At 50.1% G+C, this 18,276-nt stretch overlaps 1 protein-coding gene and 1 pseudogene across 1 annotated transcript; both read right to left on the bottom strand.

Moving 5' to 3' along the window:
• Positions 1 to 7,257: 7,257 nt before the first annotated feature.
• On the bottom strand, positions 7,258 to 12,345 carry LOC125532747 (uncharacterized; annotated as a pseudogene).
• Positions 12,346 to 15,521: 3,176 nt separating this feature from the next.
• Positions 15,522 to 17,616, bottom strand: LOC125550259 (37S ribosomal protein S27). Its single transcript, XM_048713220.2, has 2 exons — positions 17,335 to 17,616; positions 15,522 to 15,806 (listed from the first exon to the last, which is right to left on the bottom strand). Exons 1-2 carry the CDS (start codon positions 17,556 to 17,558, stop codon positions 15,716 to 15,718), a joined length of 315 nt encoding a protein of 104 aa, XP_048569177.1. The 5' UTR covers positions 17,559 to 17,616; the 3' UTR covers positions 15,522 to 15,715.
• Positions 17,617 to 18,276: the final 660 nt, after the last annotated feature.

Genomic DNA, 18,276 nt, shown 5'->3' with positions numbered 1-18,276 from the left:
ATGGGCTTCCTCAAATGCCCTAGGTCTTCGTGAGCAAGCAAGTTGGATGCACACCCACTTAGTTTCTTTTGTTGAGCTTTCATGCATTTATAGCTCTAGTGCATCTGTTGCATGGCAATCCCCACTCCTTGCATTGAAATCAATTGATGGGCATCTCCATAGCCCGTTGATTAGCCGTGTCAATGTGAGACTTTCTCCTTTTTTGTCTTCTTCACACAACCTCCATCATCATATTCTATTCCACTCATAGTGCTATGTCCATGGCTCGCACTCATGTATTGCATGAAAGTTGAAAAAGTTTGAGAATACTAAAGTATGAAACAATTGCTTTTGGCTTGTCATCGGGGTTGTGCATGATGGGAGCATTTTGTGTGACGAAAATGAAGCATGGCCAAACTATATGATTTTGTAGGGATGAGCTTTCTTTGGCTATGTTATTTTGAGAAGACATAATTGCTTGGTTAGTATGCTTGAAGTATTATTATTTTTATGTCAATATTAAAATTTTGTCTTGAATCTTTCGGATCTGAACATTCATGCCACAATAAAGAAAATTACATTGATAAATATGTTATGTAGCATTCCACATCAAAACTTCTGTTTTTATCATTTACCTACTCGAGGACGAGCAGGAATTAAGCTTGGGGATGCTTGATACGTCTCCAACGTATCTATAATTTTTGATTGTTCCATGCTATTATATTATCCATCTGGGATGTTTTATATGCATTTATATGGTATTTTATATGATTTTTGGGACTGACCTATTAACCTAGAGCCAGTGCCAGTTTTTTCCTTATTTTTGAGTATCGCGGAAAAGGAAAACCAAACGGAGTCCAATTGACCTGAAATTTCACGGAGATCATTTTTGGACCAGAAGAAGCCCACGGAGTACCAGAGATGGGCCAGAAGAGTCCCGAGGCCACCACGAGGGTGGGGGCGCGCCCTACCCCCTGGGCGCGCCCCCCTACCTCGTGGCTGCCTCGGGAACCCCCTGACTTGTTCCCTACTCCAACACCTCTTATATAACCCCAAACCCCCAGAAAGAAACCTAGATTGGGAGTTCCGCCGCCAGAAGTCTCTGTAGCCACCAAAAACCAATCTAGACCCGTTCCGGCACCCTGTCGGAGGGGGGATCCCTCTCCGGTGGCCATCTTCATCATCCCGGCGCTCTCCATGATGAGGAGGGAGTAGTTCACCGTCAGGGCTGAGGGTATGTACCAGTAGCTATGTGTTTGATCTCTCTCTCTCTCGTGTTCTTGATTCGAAACGATCTTGATGTATCGCGAGCTTTGCTATTATAGGTGGATCTTATGATGTTTCTCCCCCTCTACTCTCTTGTGATGAATTGAGTTTTCCCTTTGAAGTTATCTTATCGGATTGAGTCTTTAAGGATTTGAGAACACTTGATGTATGTCTTGCATGTGCTTATCTGTGGTGACAATGGGATATCACGTGATCCACTTGATGTATGTTTTGGTGATCAACTTGTGAGTTCCATGACCTCGTGAACTTATGCATAGGGGTTGGCACACGTTTTCGTCTTGACTCTCCGGTAGAAACTTTGGGGCACTCTTTGAAGTTCTTTGTGTTGGTTGAATAGATGAATCTGAGATTGTGTGATGCATATCGTATAATAATACCCACGGATACTTGAGGTGACATTGGAGTATCTAGGTGACATTAGGGTTTTGGTTGATTTGTATCTTAAGGTGTTATTCTAGTACGAACTCTTGAATAGATCAATCGGAAATAATAACTTTGAGGTGGTTTCGTACCCTACAATAATGTCTTTGTTTGTTCTCTGCTATTAGTGACTTTGGAGTGACTCTTTGTTGCATGTTGAGGGATAGTTATATGATCCAATTATGTTATTATTATTGAGAGAACTTGCACTAGTGAAAGTATGAACCCTAGGCCTTGTTTCAAAGCATTGCAATACCGTCTGTGCTCACTTTTATCATTAGTTACCTTGCTGTTTTTATATTTTCAGATTACAAAAACCTTTATCTACCATCCATATTGCACTTGTATCACCATCTCTTCGCCGAACTAGTGCACCTATACAATTTATCATTGTATTGGGTGTGTTGGGGACACAAGAGACTCTTTGTTATTTGGTTGCAGGGTTGTTTGAGAGAGACCATCTTCATCCTACTCCTCCCACGGATTGATAAACCTTAGGTCATCCACTTGAGGGAAATTTGCTACTGTCCTACAAACCTCTGCACTTGGAGGCCCAACAACGTCTACAATAAGAAGGTTGTGTAGTAGACATCAAGCTCTTTTCTGGCACCGTTGCCGGGGAGGTTAGCGCTTGAAGGTATATCTTTAGATCTTGCAATCAAATCTTCTAGTTTCTTGTTTTATCACTAGTTTAGTCTATAAAAGAAAACTCAAAAAATGGAATTGAGGGTACCTCATATGCTTCAACTTTTTAATATCTTTCATGAAAATAAGGATTTTGATAATTGTGCCAAAATGCTAAGAATGCATTAAAATGTTTGGCACTAAATCTTTGAATAATGAGCATGGTTGCAACGTTGTTAGTACGAACTCCTTGAATATCCATAGTACTAATGATGATTGTACTAGTCATGATGAAAATATCTCATATAAGCATGTCAATTTTTGTGGAGTGCATAGAGTTTGCAAGTACACACCAAATAGGGAAGATAGATTTTGCAAGAGGCATAAGTATTTAGAAACTAAATGGTTGCAAGAAAGGCTAGATGCTTGTGCTGAAGATTTAAAATTTCTTTGCCATCCTTGTGAACTTTGTATGAACGTGATCATTTAAATATCCAATGCAAATTGTTTCATGATCGAATTGTGTCCAAAAAATTTGATAACTTGATTTCCCTTACGCATCTTAATGAACTTAGTTTGCTTCTGGGTTATGAAGGAATGAAACGTATAACTAAGGATATTACAGAATTTGCCCTTGATAAAGTTCTTGATTTTGATCTAGAGAAAATTTATATGTATTGTGCGGTGAATTTCATTGAAAATCCTTACATTGCCAATTACATAAAGACAAGAAAAAAAATAGAAGATGAAGTGAATACTAATGAAAGGGAAGAGACTTCCTATTATTTCTTATGATGAATCAGGTAACGAGGAGGAGCCTTTTATTCAACCAATCTCATTAATAAGGAGCTCCAAAAAAGGATTAAACCCACACATGATGTGAAGAAGAAAAAGAAAAGACGTAGAAGTGTCTCTCCCAAATGATGTTGCTCCTATTACTCATTGTGATGATGATAATTACTATGCTATTGGTGCTATCCATACTATTAATGATGAGAGCGATTATGCTTATGATATGAAAAGGCCCAAGCTTGGGGATGCTATGTTTGATGACATGTTTGAGAATTTATTTGCTGCAATTAATGTTTGTCCCAAGATTGGGGATGCTACGTTTCATGAAGATGATATATTTAACCTTCCAAGTTTTGATACGCAAATTTATTATGATGATAGCATGCCTCCTCTTTATGATGGTTATATTGATGAAAGTGGGTTTGGAAGAGTGTCAACTTTAGGAGGTAATGATCCCACTATTTTGGAGGGTGTTGAATCTTATTTTGACAATTATGAAAATGGATTTGGAAAGGTCATGACTTTATTTAGTAATGATTCCACTATCTTGAAAGAGGTTTCAATTGATTATGATGAGAACAAAGCTGCTACTTATGATGATTATTGTGATGACACTTATGCTATAAAAGGTCGTGATGATTATATTTATAAAACTTGTCATAATTATGATTACCCTTTTGCAAAATTGGCTTGCACCCGTTGTATGTGAACGTAAAGTTTATCACACCCGATTATCACGTGGTGTCTCGGCACGACAAACTGTAGCAACGGTGCATACTCAGGGAGAACACTTATACCTTGAAATTTAGTGAGAGATCATCTTATAATGCTACCGCCACACTAAGCAAAATAAGATGCATAAAAGATAAACATCACATGCAATCAATATAAGTGATATGATATGGCCATCATCATCTTGTGCCTTTAATCTCCATCTCCAAAGCACCGTCATGATCACCATCGTCACTGGCTTGACACCTTGATCTCCATCGTAGCATCGTTGTCATCTCGCCAACTATTGTTTCTACGATTATCGCTACCACTTAGTGATAACGTAAATCAATTACATGGTGATTGCATTTCATACAATAAAGCAACAACCATATTGTCGGAGTAATTGGACACGGACCCCGAAGACGGCGAAACAAGAATTCAAGACATCGGGGCTAGCAAAGCCCCTCAGTCCAACTACCTGGCCGGCAGCTGACTGCTGGCTGTTGACTGCTCCGCCAGGCCGACTGCTGGCTGCCGACTCCTCCGCCAGGCCGACTGCTGGCTGCCGACTCCTCCACCAGGCCGACTGGTGGATGCCGACTGCTCCGCCAGGCCGACTGCTGGCTGCCAACTCCTCCGCCAGGCCGACTGTTGGCTGCCGACTCCTCCGCCAGGCCGACTGGTGGCTGCCGACTCCTCCACCAGGCCGACTGGTGGCTGCCGACTCCTCCACCAGGACGACTTCTGGCTGCCGACTCCTCCACCAGGACGACTGCTGGCTGCCGACTCCTCCACCAGGCCGACTGCCCGAAGTCAACAGCAGCCGGACGCGACCCCGACGTGACGACCGTACCCGGCACTGTTCACGTGACACCCCAGCCATCATGTACAGTGTCCCTTGTCCCTAGGCACTATTTATGAAGTGACCCGGGGGACAAGAATGACACCCCACCATGCCACTAGCTAGCTAGCTACCATGCCTACATGGCTTACATGCTAAGCTAGCTCCCACTATATATAGCTAGCAATCCATCCATCCATTCCGACGGGCAAGCATGCCCAAGCACACTCATTCGGCCAAGAGCAACGGCCACCATGCCACATGCATATACGAGGCCAGATGCCTATGGCACTGACCTCAGATACAGCTCCAGGAGCACTCTGTACCAGATATACCACATATACTCAGACATGCAGGAGTAGGGGTGTTATCTCTCCGGAGAGCCCCGAACCTGGGTAAACTAGCGCGTGATACTCACATACCCGTTCCTGGATATTCCGGCAGCAGTCTTGCCCTCACACGAAGCCACCTTGTGGCATATGTCGTCTTGCACCCCCCGTGAGAATACCACGACATTTGGCGCCCACCGTGGGGCGGTACTATGCTACCGCGCTGCTGCTGGTTTCGCAGTTCGGGCGGGACCACCTTTGTCATCTCCACCGCGGCGTCGCACCGTCTCTCCGGTAGCGCTCGGGGGCTCGACTTCAACCCGTCCCCGGAGCGGCCGCGCGGGATGGCACGTCATCGTCGCCAGCCTCGCCATCTTCATCGTCACCACGACGTCGTCACTTCTCCGGCGCCGGTCAAGAGCTCGACATCAGCACACCCTCGGCGTGTCCGTGCTGGGCGGTGCATCTTCATCACCACCGTTGCGACGCCGGCTGTCCGTCCACGCACGCGCTGCGCGCGTGGTTCCTCGCTTCGGTCGGCCGTATCCATGCGCGCGCCGCGCCGCATCGCTCGCATCTGCTCCCCTCCGCGTTGTGCCTTGCTCCGGCCGATGCATGTGTTCGCTCCTCCACATACCATCTTTGCAAGCTAGCTAAATGCAAGTCAACAATGGTCAAACAATTACCCATACCATTGGCCAGACACTATGCCTAGATATTCCCCAGATTATGCCCATACGCTAGCCGGATACGAGTCGGATGTGTATGTAGAATGGTCAGATAATGGACATAGGTACAGGCTCGCCTCCGCTCTTCTCTGCTCCGCGCGTTGCTTCAGCCCCGCCACTCCCTTCTCGCGGCCACGCGTTGCGGCAGCCCCTGAGTGCCGGTCCGCTGCTCCGCAAGCTGCTCCGGCAACGAGCTGCTACCCTGCTCGCCTCCCCATCTGCTGCGCGCCATCATGGCCGCACCTAGCAACCACGGGGACGACTCTTGTATCCCATGGCCGTCACTCCATCGTGCGCGCCCCGCCCAGGCTCCCTGCTGCTTCGCCGCTCCAGACTAGTGCGCGGGCCGCTCCGTCATCGCACGCCTGCACCATGGCAGGCTCCCCTGGACCACCCCTCGGCCACGAACGAGCTGCATCGGGCGCTCGCCTTTCGTTGCTTCTACGCCGGCTGCTGGCCGCCCCGCGCCGGCTGCTCGCTGCTCCCGCACCGGCTGCTGAGCGCCGCACCCGGCCCCGCCTGGCCTCCGCCGGCTCCGACGCGGGCCGTGTGCGCCGGTCGTCCGCGCCGTCTGCGCCCGCGCGTGGCCGGGTTCTCCACCCCGCCGACTCCGCCTTGCCGCGCCCACTCTGGGTGCTCCCCCTCTCACGCGTCAGCCCCGCCGTTCGCCGTTGGCCGGGTCCGCCTCCACGCGCACTGGCCGGCTCCCCCGCTCCCTCGCTGCGTGGCTGCTGCGTTTTGTCCGCCTGCTGAGCGCGCCTCCCGCATCCCGTCCGCCTGCTGGCCCCCGGCCGCGCCCGGCCGCCTCTGTCTCGCGCGCACACCGGGCGCCCTCCGTCACGCCCGGCTCCGGCTGTGTCGCGCTTGCCCGGCCTCTCTAGCAGCCGGCTTCGCCGCCGTGCGGCCCCGAGCGCCGCGACGGCTCCGCCTCCGCCGGGTGCGCCTGCGGCCGGCTCCCTCCCGCGTCGCCCGGCTCTGTCCGCGCGACCGGCTTCACCAGCGCCTGGCGCCCGAGTCGCCGCTCCGCCCTGGCCGCAACCCGGCTCCGGGTGCATGGCTCACCGTCCGGCTCCCCCGCTGGCCCACTCGCCGCCTCACCTCCAGGCGCCCGGGAGCGCCTCAGCCGGCTCCCGCTGTTCGCTGCCGCAACCTGTCGACGTCGTTCGGGCAGCCAAGAAAAAGAAAGAAAAGAAAGAAGGGTCCAGCTCCCCGCGTGGAGTTGAACAGAAAGAGAAAAAAGAAGAGAGAGAGGACGGCCGGGGCAAGAAAGAAAAGAGCCGCCTGCCCAGGGGCCAGCTGGAAGAAAAGTCAAGCGCCGGCTGCCAAGGAAAAGTGTGGCCGACTGGTGGCGTCCGGCTGCTCGCGTGCGACTGGTAAAAAAATCAAGGGATGTGTGCTCAGCCAACTGGCTAAGAAAAAAGTACGTCCGGCTCCCCGCATGGAGTCGTACAGAAAAAAAGAAGTGAGAAAGATGTGCGTTCGACTGCACGCAACCGGCTGGAATATGCGTCTGACTGCCAAATGTGCGTCCGACCGCTGACTGTCAGGCCAGCTGCAAAGAGCCCGACTGCTGTGCCGGAGTCCGCCTGCCCAGCCACCTGAAGAAGAAGAAAGCAAAAACTTTAAAAAAGAAGACAAAGTGGTTGCCGGGAGATCCAGCCCGACTGCTCAGCAGTCGGCCCGAATCTCAGGGGCTACACTCAGCGGGTGCGCTGACGCGCCCCCGTGAAGAAGAAGACAGGGTAGTTGCCGGAAGATCCGGCCCGACTGCTCAGCAGTCGGCCCGAATCTCGGGGGCTACACCCAGTGGGTGCGCTGGCGTGCCCCCACGGAAGATTGCGGACAAGAGAAGAGTTTTGTCCGACTGCCAGCAGCCGGCAGAAGAGAAAAAAAAAAGAAAAAAGGGTGCAGCAAGCCGCCTCGCCACCTGGCCGGTCAAGCCTGACCGGCCAGGACCCCCTTCGAGCACCCGGAGGCTCGAAGACTACACCCAGCGGGTGCGCCGGCGTGCTCAGCAAGCGTTGAGCCGCGTCGGTTGTCTTCGGCAAAACTCCGCCTCGGCTACACGAAAACGAATGTGAGCTCCTCACCCGCATATTTTTGCACCGCAAGAGCACGGATAACCCCGAGCGATGCTCGGGGGGCTGTCTCTGCATTTTATTACAGTTGCATCACTGTTCGCCCCGGCGCCAGCCAGAGTTGGCTCGGGGGCTGGCCGCTTGGCCTGAGACGTTAGTTCCCGCAGACGGCTTAGTACCGTGCGCGGTACCAAAGGCCCACTCTTAGTCACAGATCGCAGAGCGGCTGTCCGGCTAGCAAGAGTGAACGCTAGAGGCCACCCACGCGAAAAACGTCTGGGAAGAAAAACGCTTCAGGTGACCCGACCGTTTCCTTTATAAGTATCTCCTCGGTTAAATCCACTCCCAGAGTCTGAGTACTGTACCCTCCACTTTACGGCCCACTCTCAGCCACAGACTGCAGAGCAGCTGTCTGGCGAGCGAGAGCACAAGCCAAAAGGCGGAGGGAACACGAAAAAGATTGAAGGGGGCTCGAACGAAACCGAGTCGGCACCCTCCGCATAAAACTTGCAATGCTAAAAGCAAACATTTGATATATCTGCGTGGACTAACTTTGTCTTTTTCATGATCATTTCCATGAACACTCGCCAAAAAACCTCCGCCCAACTTTGCCAAGTTGCCCGGAGGCTTGGGGGCTACTGTCGAAGTAATTGGACACGGATACCCCGAAGACGGCGAGACAAGAATTCAAGACATCGGGTCTAACAAAGCCCCTCAGTCCAACTACCTGGCCGGCAGCTGACTGCTGGCTGCTGACTGCTCCGCTAGGCCGACTGCTGGCTACCGACTCCTCCACCAGGCCGACTGGTGGCTGCCGACTCCTCCACCAGGATAACTGCTGGCTGCCGACTCCTCCACCAGGCCGACTTCTGGCTGCCGACTCCTCCACCAGGCCGACTGCTGGCTGCCGACTCCTCCACTAGGCCGACTGCCCGAAGTCAACTGCAGCCAGACGCGACCCCGACGTGACGACCGTACCCGGCACTGTTCACGTGACACCCCAGCCATCATGTACAGTGTCCCTTGTCCCTGGGCACTATTTATGAAGTGACCCAGGGGACAAGGATGACACCCCACCATGCCACTAGCTAGCTAGCTACCATGCCTACATGGCTTACATGCTAAGCTAGCTCCCACTATATATAGCTAGCAATCCATCCATCCATTCCGACGGGCAAGCATGCCCAAGCACACTCATTCGGCCAAGAGCAACGGCCACCATGCCACATGCATATACGAGGCCAGATGCCCATGGCACTGACCTCAGATACAGCTCCAGGAGCACTCTGTACCAGATATACCACATATACTCAGACATGCAGGAGTAGGGGTGTTATCTCTCCGGAGAGCCCTGAACCTGGGTAAACTAGCGCGTGATACTCGCATACCCGTCCCTGGATATTCCGGCAGCAGTCTTGCCCTCACACGAAGCCACCTTGTGGCATATGTCGTCTTGCACCCCCCCCCCCCCCCCGTGAGAATACCACGACACATATGGCTCCTGCCAGTTGCCGATAACTGTTACAAAACATGATCAACTCATACAACAATGTATATATCGTCACGTCTTGACCATATCACATCACAACATGCCCTACAAAAACAAGTTAGACGTCCTCTACTTTGTTGTTGCAAGTTTTACATGGCTGCTACGGGCTTCTAGCAACAACCGTTCTTACCTACGCATCAAAACCACAACGATTTTTCGTCAAGTGTGTTGTTTTAACCTTCAACAAGGACCGGGCGTAGTCAAACTCGATTCAACTAAAGCTGGAGAAACAGACACCCACTAGCCACCTGTGTGCGAAGCACGGAGGTAGAACCAGTCTCATGAACGCGGTCATGTAATGTCGGTCTGGGCCGCTTCATCCAACAATACCGCCGAATCAAAGTATGACATGTTGGTAAGCAGTATGACTGTTATCGCCCATAACTCTTTGTGTTCTATTCGTGTATATAACATCTACGCATAGACCTGGCTCTGATGCCACTGTTGGGGAACACAGTATTTCAAAAATTTACCTACGATCACGCAAGATCTATATAGGATATTCATAGCAACGAGAGGGGGAGAGTGTGTCTACGTACCCTCGTAGACCGGAAGCGGAAGCGTTTAGTAACGCGGTTGATGTAGTCGAACGTCTTCGCAATCCAACCGATCCAAGTACCGAACGCACGGCACCTCCGTGATCTGCACACGTTTAGCTCGGTGGCGTCCCTCGAACTCTTGACCCAGTTGAGGCCGAGGGAGAGTTTTGTCAGCACGACAGCATGGTGACGATGATGATGAAGTTACTGACGCATGGCTTCGCCTAAGCATTACGACAATATGACCGAGGTGGAAAACTATGGAGGGGGGCACCGCACATGGCTAAAAGATCAACTTGTGTGTCTATGGGGTGCCCCCTCCCCCATATATAAAGGAGGGGAGGAGGAGGCCGGCCAGCCCTAGGGGGCGCGCCCAAGGGGGAGTCCTACTCCAAGTAGGAATCGGCTCCCCCCTTTCCTAGTCCAAGTAGGAGAAGAAGGAAGGAGAGGGAGAGGGAAAGAGGGGCCACCCCCCCCCTTCCCTAGTCCTATTCGGACTCCCTTGGGGGGCGCCTCCTGGCTGCTGCCCTCTCTCTCCCCTAAGGCCCATTACTTCTCGAGGGGGTTCCGGTAACCCTCCGGCACTCCGGTTTTATCCGAAACTATCTGGAACACTTCCGGTGTCCGAATAACATGGTCCAATATATCAATCTTTATGTCTCAACCATTTAGAGACTCCTCGTCATGTCCGTAATCTCATCCGGGACTCCGAACAACCTTCGGTACATCAAATCACATAACTCATAATACAAATCGTCATCGAACGTTAAGAGTGCGGACCCTACGGGTTCGAGAAATATGTAGACATGACCGAGAAACATCTCTGGTCAATAACCAATAGCGGAACCTAGATGCTCATATTGGTCCCTACATATTCTACGAAGATCTTTATCGGTCAAACCGCACAACAACATACGTTGTTCCCTTTGTCATCGGTATGTTACTTTCCCGAGATTCGATCGTCGGTATCATCATACCTAGTTCATTCTCGTTACCGGCAAGTCTATTTACTCGTTCCGTAATGCATCATTCCGCAACTAACTCATTAGTCACTTTGCTTGCAAGGCTTATAGTGATGAGCATTACCGAGAGGGCCCAGAGATACCTCTTCGAAACACGGAGTGACAAATCCTAATCTCAATCTATGCCAACTCAACAAACACCATCGGAGACACCTGTAGAGCATCTTTATAATCACCCAGTTACGTTGCGACGTTTCATAGCACACAAGGTGTTCCTCCTGTATTTGGGAGTTGCATAATCTCATAGTCATAGGAACATGTATAAGTCATGAAGAAAGCAATAGCAATAAACTAAACGATCATAGTGCTAAGCTATCGGATGGGTCTTGTCCATCACATCATTCTCTAATGATGTGATCTCGTTCATCAAATGACAACACATGTACATGGCTAGGAAACTTAACCATCTTTGATTAACGAGCTAGTCAAGTAGAGGCAAACTAGGGACACTCTGTTTGTCTATGTATTCACACATGTAATAAGTTTCCGGTTAATACAATTCTAGCATGAATAATAAACATTTATCATGATATAAGGAAATATAAATAACAACTTTATTATTGCCTCTAGGGCATATTTCCTTCAGCTCGTGCTGGTGTCAATACGACCACCAGTATTGTAGCCACTGTTGACCAGGGTGTTGTGGTCCCCTACATACCTCGTCATGTTAAGTGAATCCTGTTGTTGTTGTGTGGCCATAAACATTGTCGGAGGCCCCATGTCCATGCCATCGGTGACGTAGGGAGTCGGGGATGGCGCCTGATACATCATTGAAGTCCCTATGTCCATGTTGTGGGTGATGTATGGAGCTGGTGGTGGTGCCTGGTAAGTCGTCGGAGACTCCATGTGCATGTAGTCTATGACGTATGGAGCTGGCAGTGCTGCATGATACATTGTTGCAGACCCCATGTCCATGTTCTTGGTGACGTATTGCTCCTGGGGCTGGAAAACCGGCGGTTTCCACTAATTTTTGTGATGTTTTCCTCCATGCTCTGGAGGATCACCTCCAGCTTTCGGCCAACATTGGTGAGATCCTCGACATTGAGGCCGTCGAGGCTCGAGAGGTTGCTTTCGAGCATGGCCTTGTGCAGGAGGACTATAGTCTCGTTATTTTCACAAACGCCCTGGAACTTTTGGCCCTTAGCCTGGAGCTTGTCAAAGTGTTGGCTGAGAAAGCCTTCTTGATTCACCATCTTTTTGAACTTCCCCTTTGGCATATTCTTGTACCGAGTCAGGATAGTCACCGCCTCAGCATGGGACGGGAACACCTCTGGTACCCCCCCCCCCCCCGCCCTTGCCATACACTAGCACGCAGGCCTTGGCATTGCACATGATGGCCAACTCGTCTGCCTTCTTCTGCAGACCCTCACAGCGTTTCTTTGAAGTACTGCATCAGGACTTCTTATCGAGGATTTACCGGAGGGCCGCCTTCTTGCGAGTCATTTCCAACAAAGGGATAAAACGACAAATGAGATTGCTTTGTTTTGGTGAGTTGAAAGCAATGGGGGTGAATAGATTTATACTAGAGAACCAACCAATAATCCCACAACGAGGAAGCTGCAGCGAGAAACTTTTAAATGTACGTTGATAGGATAAGGAGGTGCTTCATATATGCATCATCCAAGTACATATTTCTGAAATTAACACATAGAATGCTCATAGTAGCCAGTCGAGCAAAGAAAACATTAAAGACTAGTTTCTCTCAAGAGCCACATGAATCTTTATTAACAGGATATGCTAATTTTAGCTATACATTACCACATTAATTTTAAAGTTTAATATGTTCTAACAATGGATGCTTATTCAAACGTGTACGTTCAATTGTAACCAAGTTATTATAAAAAAATCAGTAAGTAGCATACTTAAATTATCTCCTAATGCATAGATGAACCGAAATTACTTATTTGCAAAAATATGTACGCAATTAAACCGATTGGTCATGCACGCTTGTGTAAATTAAGTTCTATCAATTTTTCCTATATGTGAATTAAATGTGGTTCCATATATTCAGGATTGACCACAGTTCCTAGATGACCACCAATGGTTCATGGTAACTAAAACATAATTACTGACAGCATATATGCAAAGGCAATAATTACTTCCATCTAAAAGATATGGACCGACCTTTCTTTTTAGATGTCTAGCAAACATATATGTATGTTGCAAAACAGTTCCTAGCACAGTAAGCATGGCTAAAGCCCACCGAACCCCCCCCCCCCCCCCCCCCCCCCCGCCTCTTATCCCCCCTGGTGTCCATCCGAACACAATATACCTAAAGTCATTGATCTCAAAACAACTATTTCTTATTCCATTGTTCAGTCGTTCACAAAATAGTTAGCCTATAAGTGAGGGGAATTATGTGGAGTTTTCTAACTGGCTAGAGGCAATTATATAATTGCAATTAAAATTAATCAGCAAACATAATTGACGACGACATGAATACTTACTTAACATCTTCTATGAAAATTTTAAGCTGCTCAATTATGATGTGACTATAAAAAAACAACAGTGCAACAGTGGGGTACCGAGATTATTTAAAATTGCCCCGCCTGTCATCGCATCATTTGGAAAATAGAAAATTCCAGTGGCATACAAGATATGAAAGTTATCCCGAGATATATGCATTGGTTGCTACTTTTGCTTTTGCAATGGTGGTCTCTTCTTTCAAGGAGGAAAGCAAAAATCTAAAACAAAAAAAAGCAGAGGAAGCAAAGCAAAAACCTCCTGACCCAGCAGTGAGCCACTGATCTTTCCCTCCTGCATTGCACCAAGTCCCCTAGCTGCAGCACTACACGATGACCACCGCGGAGCCTCCCATTCCGCCGTCGCCGACCAGCTCTCGCGACAGGGTGCGGCGACGGCAGTGCGCGCTCGCGCTGGCTGCCGCGGCCGCCGCCTGCCTGGCGCCGGTGGCCGTGCTCCTGGCGGTGCTCGTCCTCGCGCCGTCGCTCCTCCCACGGCTCCTCCTCCGGCCGCACCACGTCGCCCCCTACGTTTCCTCCGCCGAGCTCCGCCTCCTCGCCTTCGACCCCGCCGCCTCCGCCGTCTCCTACAACCTCTCCGCCACGCTCCGGTTCGACAGCCCGTGCCTCTACTGCACATGGCGGTACACGGAGCTCAAGGCCACGCCGTCCTACGCCGGGCAGCAGCTGGCCGCCGCCGCGGCGCTTCGGGAGCTCACGCAGCGGAGGGGCAGCGACGCGCGCGACGTGGCGTGGGCGGGGACGCAGAAAGTGCCGCCAGGCCGGCGCGCCCGCGCCGTGGCCACGGCGCTCGCGCGGGAGGAGGCTGAGGGGCGGCTCAGCGTCAAGGTGGCGGTGAGCACCGTGCAGAACGGCGCGCGGAGCGACTTCGCGTGCGTGCTGAGCTTCCCTGCAGTGTCCGTGCCCCGGCGCAAAGGGACCGGGAGCCCCGCCGCCGCGGTGTTCGGCGGCGGCAGGTGCGTCGACGCCGTGCCCGGCGAGATCTAGACGCCGGGCGGTCGGCCCGCTGGTGCATGGCTTGGCGAGCGATCGATGTCGGCTTTGGCAGTCTACTTGTTCTCATGGCGATGGTGGAACGCCGGTGCTCGCCACGTACGGCGCCACGCCACAATGGCTCCTTCCTTGACGTGCATTAATCGTGTGTTCATTGTCATCACGTGGCGTGGTATGTTCTTGTTCGGTTTTAACCATCATCGTGACCTGGAAAACTGCGACCAGTGGCCGTACAGTACAACCTTGCCTGCATTTCACGCCAAAATGAGCTTTGTGTGCGTGCCTCGGCAAGCCGGTAATTCGATCCCCACTACGCACGTTACGTATCGGCCGCGGCGCACGATCCTATTCCGCAACCTCCGGTCTCAGGTCAGACGTCGCAGCCTACATAGCCTAAGCTCATCCACCACGACGCCTGCACACGCCGCATTACAAATCTCGTTGCACCAACGTGGTTAGCCCATTGACTCCTCCATCGCCTGCAGCCCTGCACGTACGTACGATGGTGGCCGCGGAGGCGCGACGTCCGCCGTCGAAGGGGAAGGCGCCATCACCGCCGGCGAGCGTCGTCGCTGGGACGAAGAAGCGGAAGAGGGTGCTCCCGCCGCTGCTGCCGCCCGGGACGGCCGTGGAGGTGCTCCGCAACGGGGCCTGGGTGGGCGGCGGCACGGTGACCATCCGCAACGGCCGCACCTACATGGTCCGCCTCCTCGACGGCATGACCGTCCTCATGAGCCGGGGGAAGGTCAGGCCGGCGGCGACGGAGTAGAGCGGTGCTTGTCTCGATCCATCGACCGCACCGTACTTGCAGCGCTTTTCTTTGCTTGCAAGCCTACTAGTTCTTGATTCTTTTCATGCCTTTGAAAGAAACGTATAGTACTAGCATATGTGATGGCGTCTCTTTATTCTTTGAAAAGATTGCATTTCACTACTACTTCATTCATGTGTTGCATACGTTAGCTGCTTAACTGGGATTGGTACCTTTATGGGGGCTAATTGATGCAATTCACCGCATGGCTTAACATGGCTCCAATATTACAATTTGGTGGGTGGTAAGCCAGAAAAGAAAAACTAAAACTAATGCTACCTCTGTAACAATAGTGTCAATAAAACGTCTTATATGATACTGAGGGAGTAATAAGATTACCAAATGCTGATGTGTATTGCATTTCCAGAAGAAGCATAAACAAACGAGTAATCAGACAAGAAGAAGCACACCCATTGCGAAATCAGTAACAAAATGAAGCTTGATTGACCTATTACAGAGGGTAGTTTCGCAGCAAACATTTCGGCATTAGCTGCCAAATCAGTACTAAAATTAAACAGAAGCAAGGCACTTATTTGTTTCTCTTGATCGCACGCCTTCCCTGGCCCTTCTTCGGCGGACCCTTCCCACGACGCTTGAGCATTTCCAGCTTCGCAAGACGCCTGCACAGAGAATGGTAGGGCATTGTTAAGATAGGCTTGTCACGAAAACACCCTAAGCTCCAAAACAACCTTCCTGAAAGAAATTCTTAAGTTTACGGCTGTTATGCATGACATTTCAGTGATGGAAGTGAGTAACCAAGGGGAGGGGGGCTGAAAATGGTCAGAACAGTGATCTGCTATAATTAATTGACGCATTTAACATGTGTCATGTTACAACACGGGAGCGCATAGTAACTATCAACATTTGCTATCAGAACATGATTTTGCCCATGGAGTTGCTTCCATCTTGGTTATGCAAATTTCCAGTGAAATGGAAAACTATGCATGTGCTAGTAAGGAACTGGTCAAGATTGTCAATCAATTTGGCCTATGAAAACACGGCAACATCAGAGAATTCAGCATGAGTTTTGTTAGCCCAAGTTCTGCTCATGTAATATCATGTTTATTACAATTCAGATCATTACAGTCGATTACCAATGAATTCATTCTGAAGGGAGCAATTATGCTTGGCTTTTCAGTAGCCAAGTCGGCAGCAGGCAAGGATTGACATATCATACATATTTCAAAATCATTACTCCGAGTACTTGTAACAACAGAAACACAATAGCACAATAGCCAAAAAATATTACATACACATCCGAGCAAGGAATGAACTACTCCTAAATCAAACAATCTAAGGTGGCCACTGCAATGCCAAATAGAACAATCTAAGGTGGCCACTGAAATCCTAAATCAAACAATCTATGCATCTGGCAAGACTTGCTTTTTCATGCGCACAATCAGCACTCCAGTTACCTCTGACTAACCGATCACAAGAACTGACCTGACTGAAGCAAATGCACAAAGTACTTGTGGGTGCAAGATAGTATTTTTACCTAACGCCTCTAGCATAGCCACAGATCAAAAAGATGCCACTACCTATTCATAACAACTAATATTCCCAAATGCAGGCATACCAAATTACCAATGAGAGAGATACATGCAAGTACAGAACAGATAGTCGCAAAACGATGACCAAACACAATCCCTATCAAGATCCAGTCATTCTAGATTTGGACAAATGAGGCATAGAGCAGCAAAATGAGATTGACATTCATGATCCTCACAGCAATCATCCAAACCCTACTGCTGATAGTGGCCCTTTCTATACAACAAACGACACCTGCGCACGACCATTGACGACGGTGAAGAATCACAACAGCACACTAAGAACAATGACAGGCTCTGCAAGCCTGCAACCACAAAATCAGGTATGTACCAACACAAATCACCACGCATTTGCTACCATGAATCACAGAGCTATTAGCGCGGGCAGGCAGGCGGCCAAGTGCGTAGACATCACTGAGCCACCACGTGACGGCTCACCGAGGCGGCGGGGCATATCAACAAACACGTCACGGGCGGGCGTCAACCACGCCTCCCTGAGAACGAAGCATAACGACGAACAGGTGGCGGGCGAGCGCAAGCCCACGACGGTGGAAGCAACAGGAAAAATGCTAAGAGGCGCGAGGCGGGCGCGGGCACTTACTCTTTCTCCTCGCGCGCCATGACTTCGGGGTCGTCGCGCTTGATGTCGTCGGGGTACCACTGCGCGACATGCTCGCCGATGAGCTTCTTCCGCAGCAGCTTCGTCGCCGCGCGCTTCCCCAACGGGTTCACCGCGTGCCCGAAAATCGCGGCGCGCGCCTCCGCCGCCCCCGCCGTCACCGCCGCCGTCAGCAGCTGACGAAGCCCGCCCGCCGCCGCGCTCATCTTCCCCTCGCTCTCTCTCGGTGGATCGGATGCTCCCGATCTCGGCTACCGACGGCCCAGGGTTTTGGGGCTGTTTGCATTGTTCTTTTTTGGTGGGCCTGGAGGATTAGTGGGCCGGGCCAGATGAACATGATTAGTATTTTTCAATCTTTAGTGTTTCCGTTGAAAGAAGCCTATAAGGTCCAATACCTCCCAGTTTTCAGGGTGAAAATATGCCCAAGCCCCCAAAAAACTCAATTCAGAAGCCATTTCTCTTACGTTGCGTTTGGATGTCTGTATTGAAGGCCTCCGTATTGAATTGGTTTCAATACCAATTCAACAAGGAAACTGTAATGGATATGAATACGAATTCGCTTGTTTGGATGCTCATTAAATTGGCTCATGGAATCTCAATGGGGTTTCAATACCAAATCATGTTTGGATGGCAAACTACGGAATCACATAGTGCTTTTTTCTATACATGCATCAAATCAAAATCTCAACAATCTTAGTTAAAAATGGCTCACACTTGGTCATACTTATACAGTACTAAAGCATGTTACCAGAACGTATCTGAAACGAGCTGAGTCCAGGAATGATAATATTACTAGTTTCAAAAATTTACAACATCAATTCTAACTGTAAGCTGGTCTAATAGTGCGGCCTTCCAGTTCCAGATACTAAAGTTCAGATGCATACATACCTAATCCCATTACCATCAAACTAGACAAACTCATGA

Source organism: Triticum urartu, chromosome 1A (genome assembly GCF_056163025.1).
Source record: "Triticum urartu cultivar PI428250 chromosome 1A, HENAU_Tu73, whole genome shotgun sequence".
In the NCBI taxonomy this organism is placed as follows: domain Eukaryota; kingdom Viridiplantae; phylum Streptophyta; class Magnoliopsida; order Poales; family Poaceae; genus Triticum; species Triticum urartu.
Note: the sequence above shows the minus strand (reverse complement) of the source record. Positions and strands in the feature narration are given on the sequence as shown.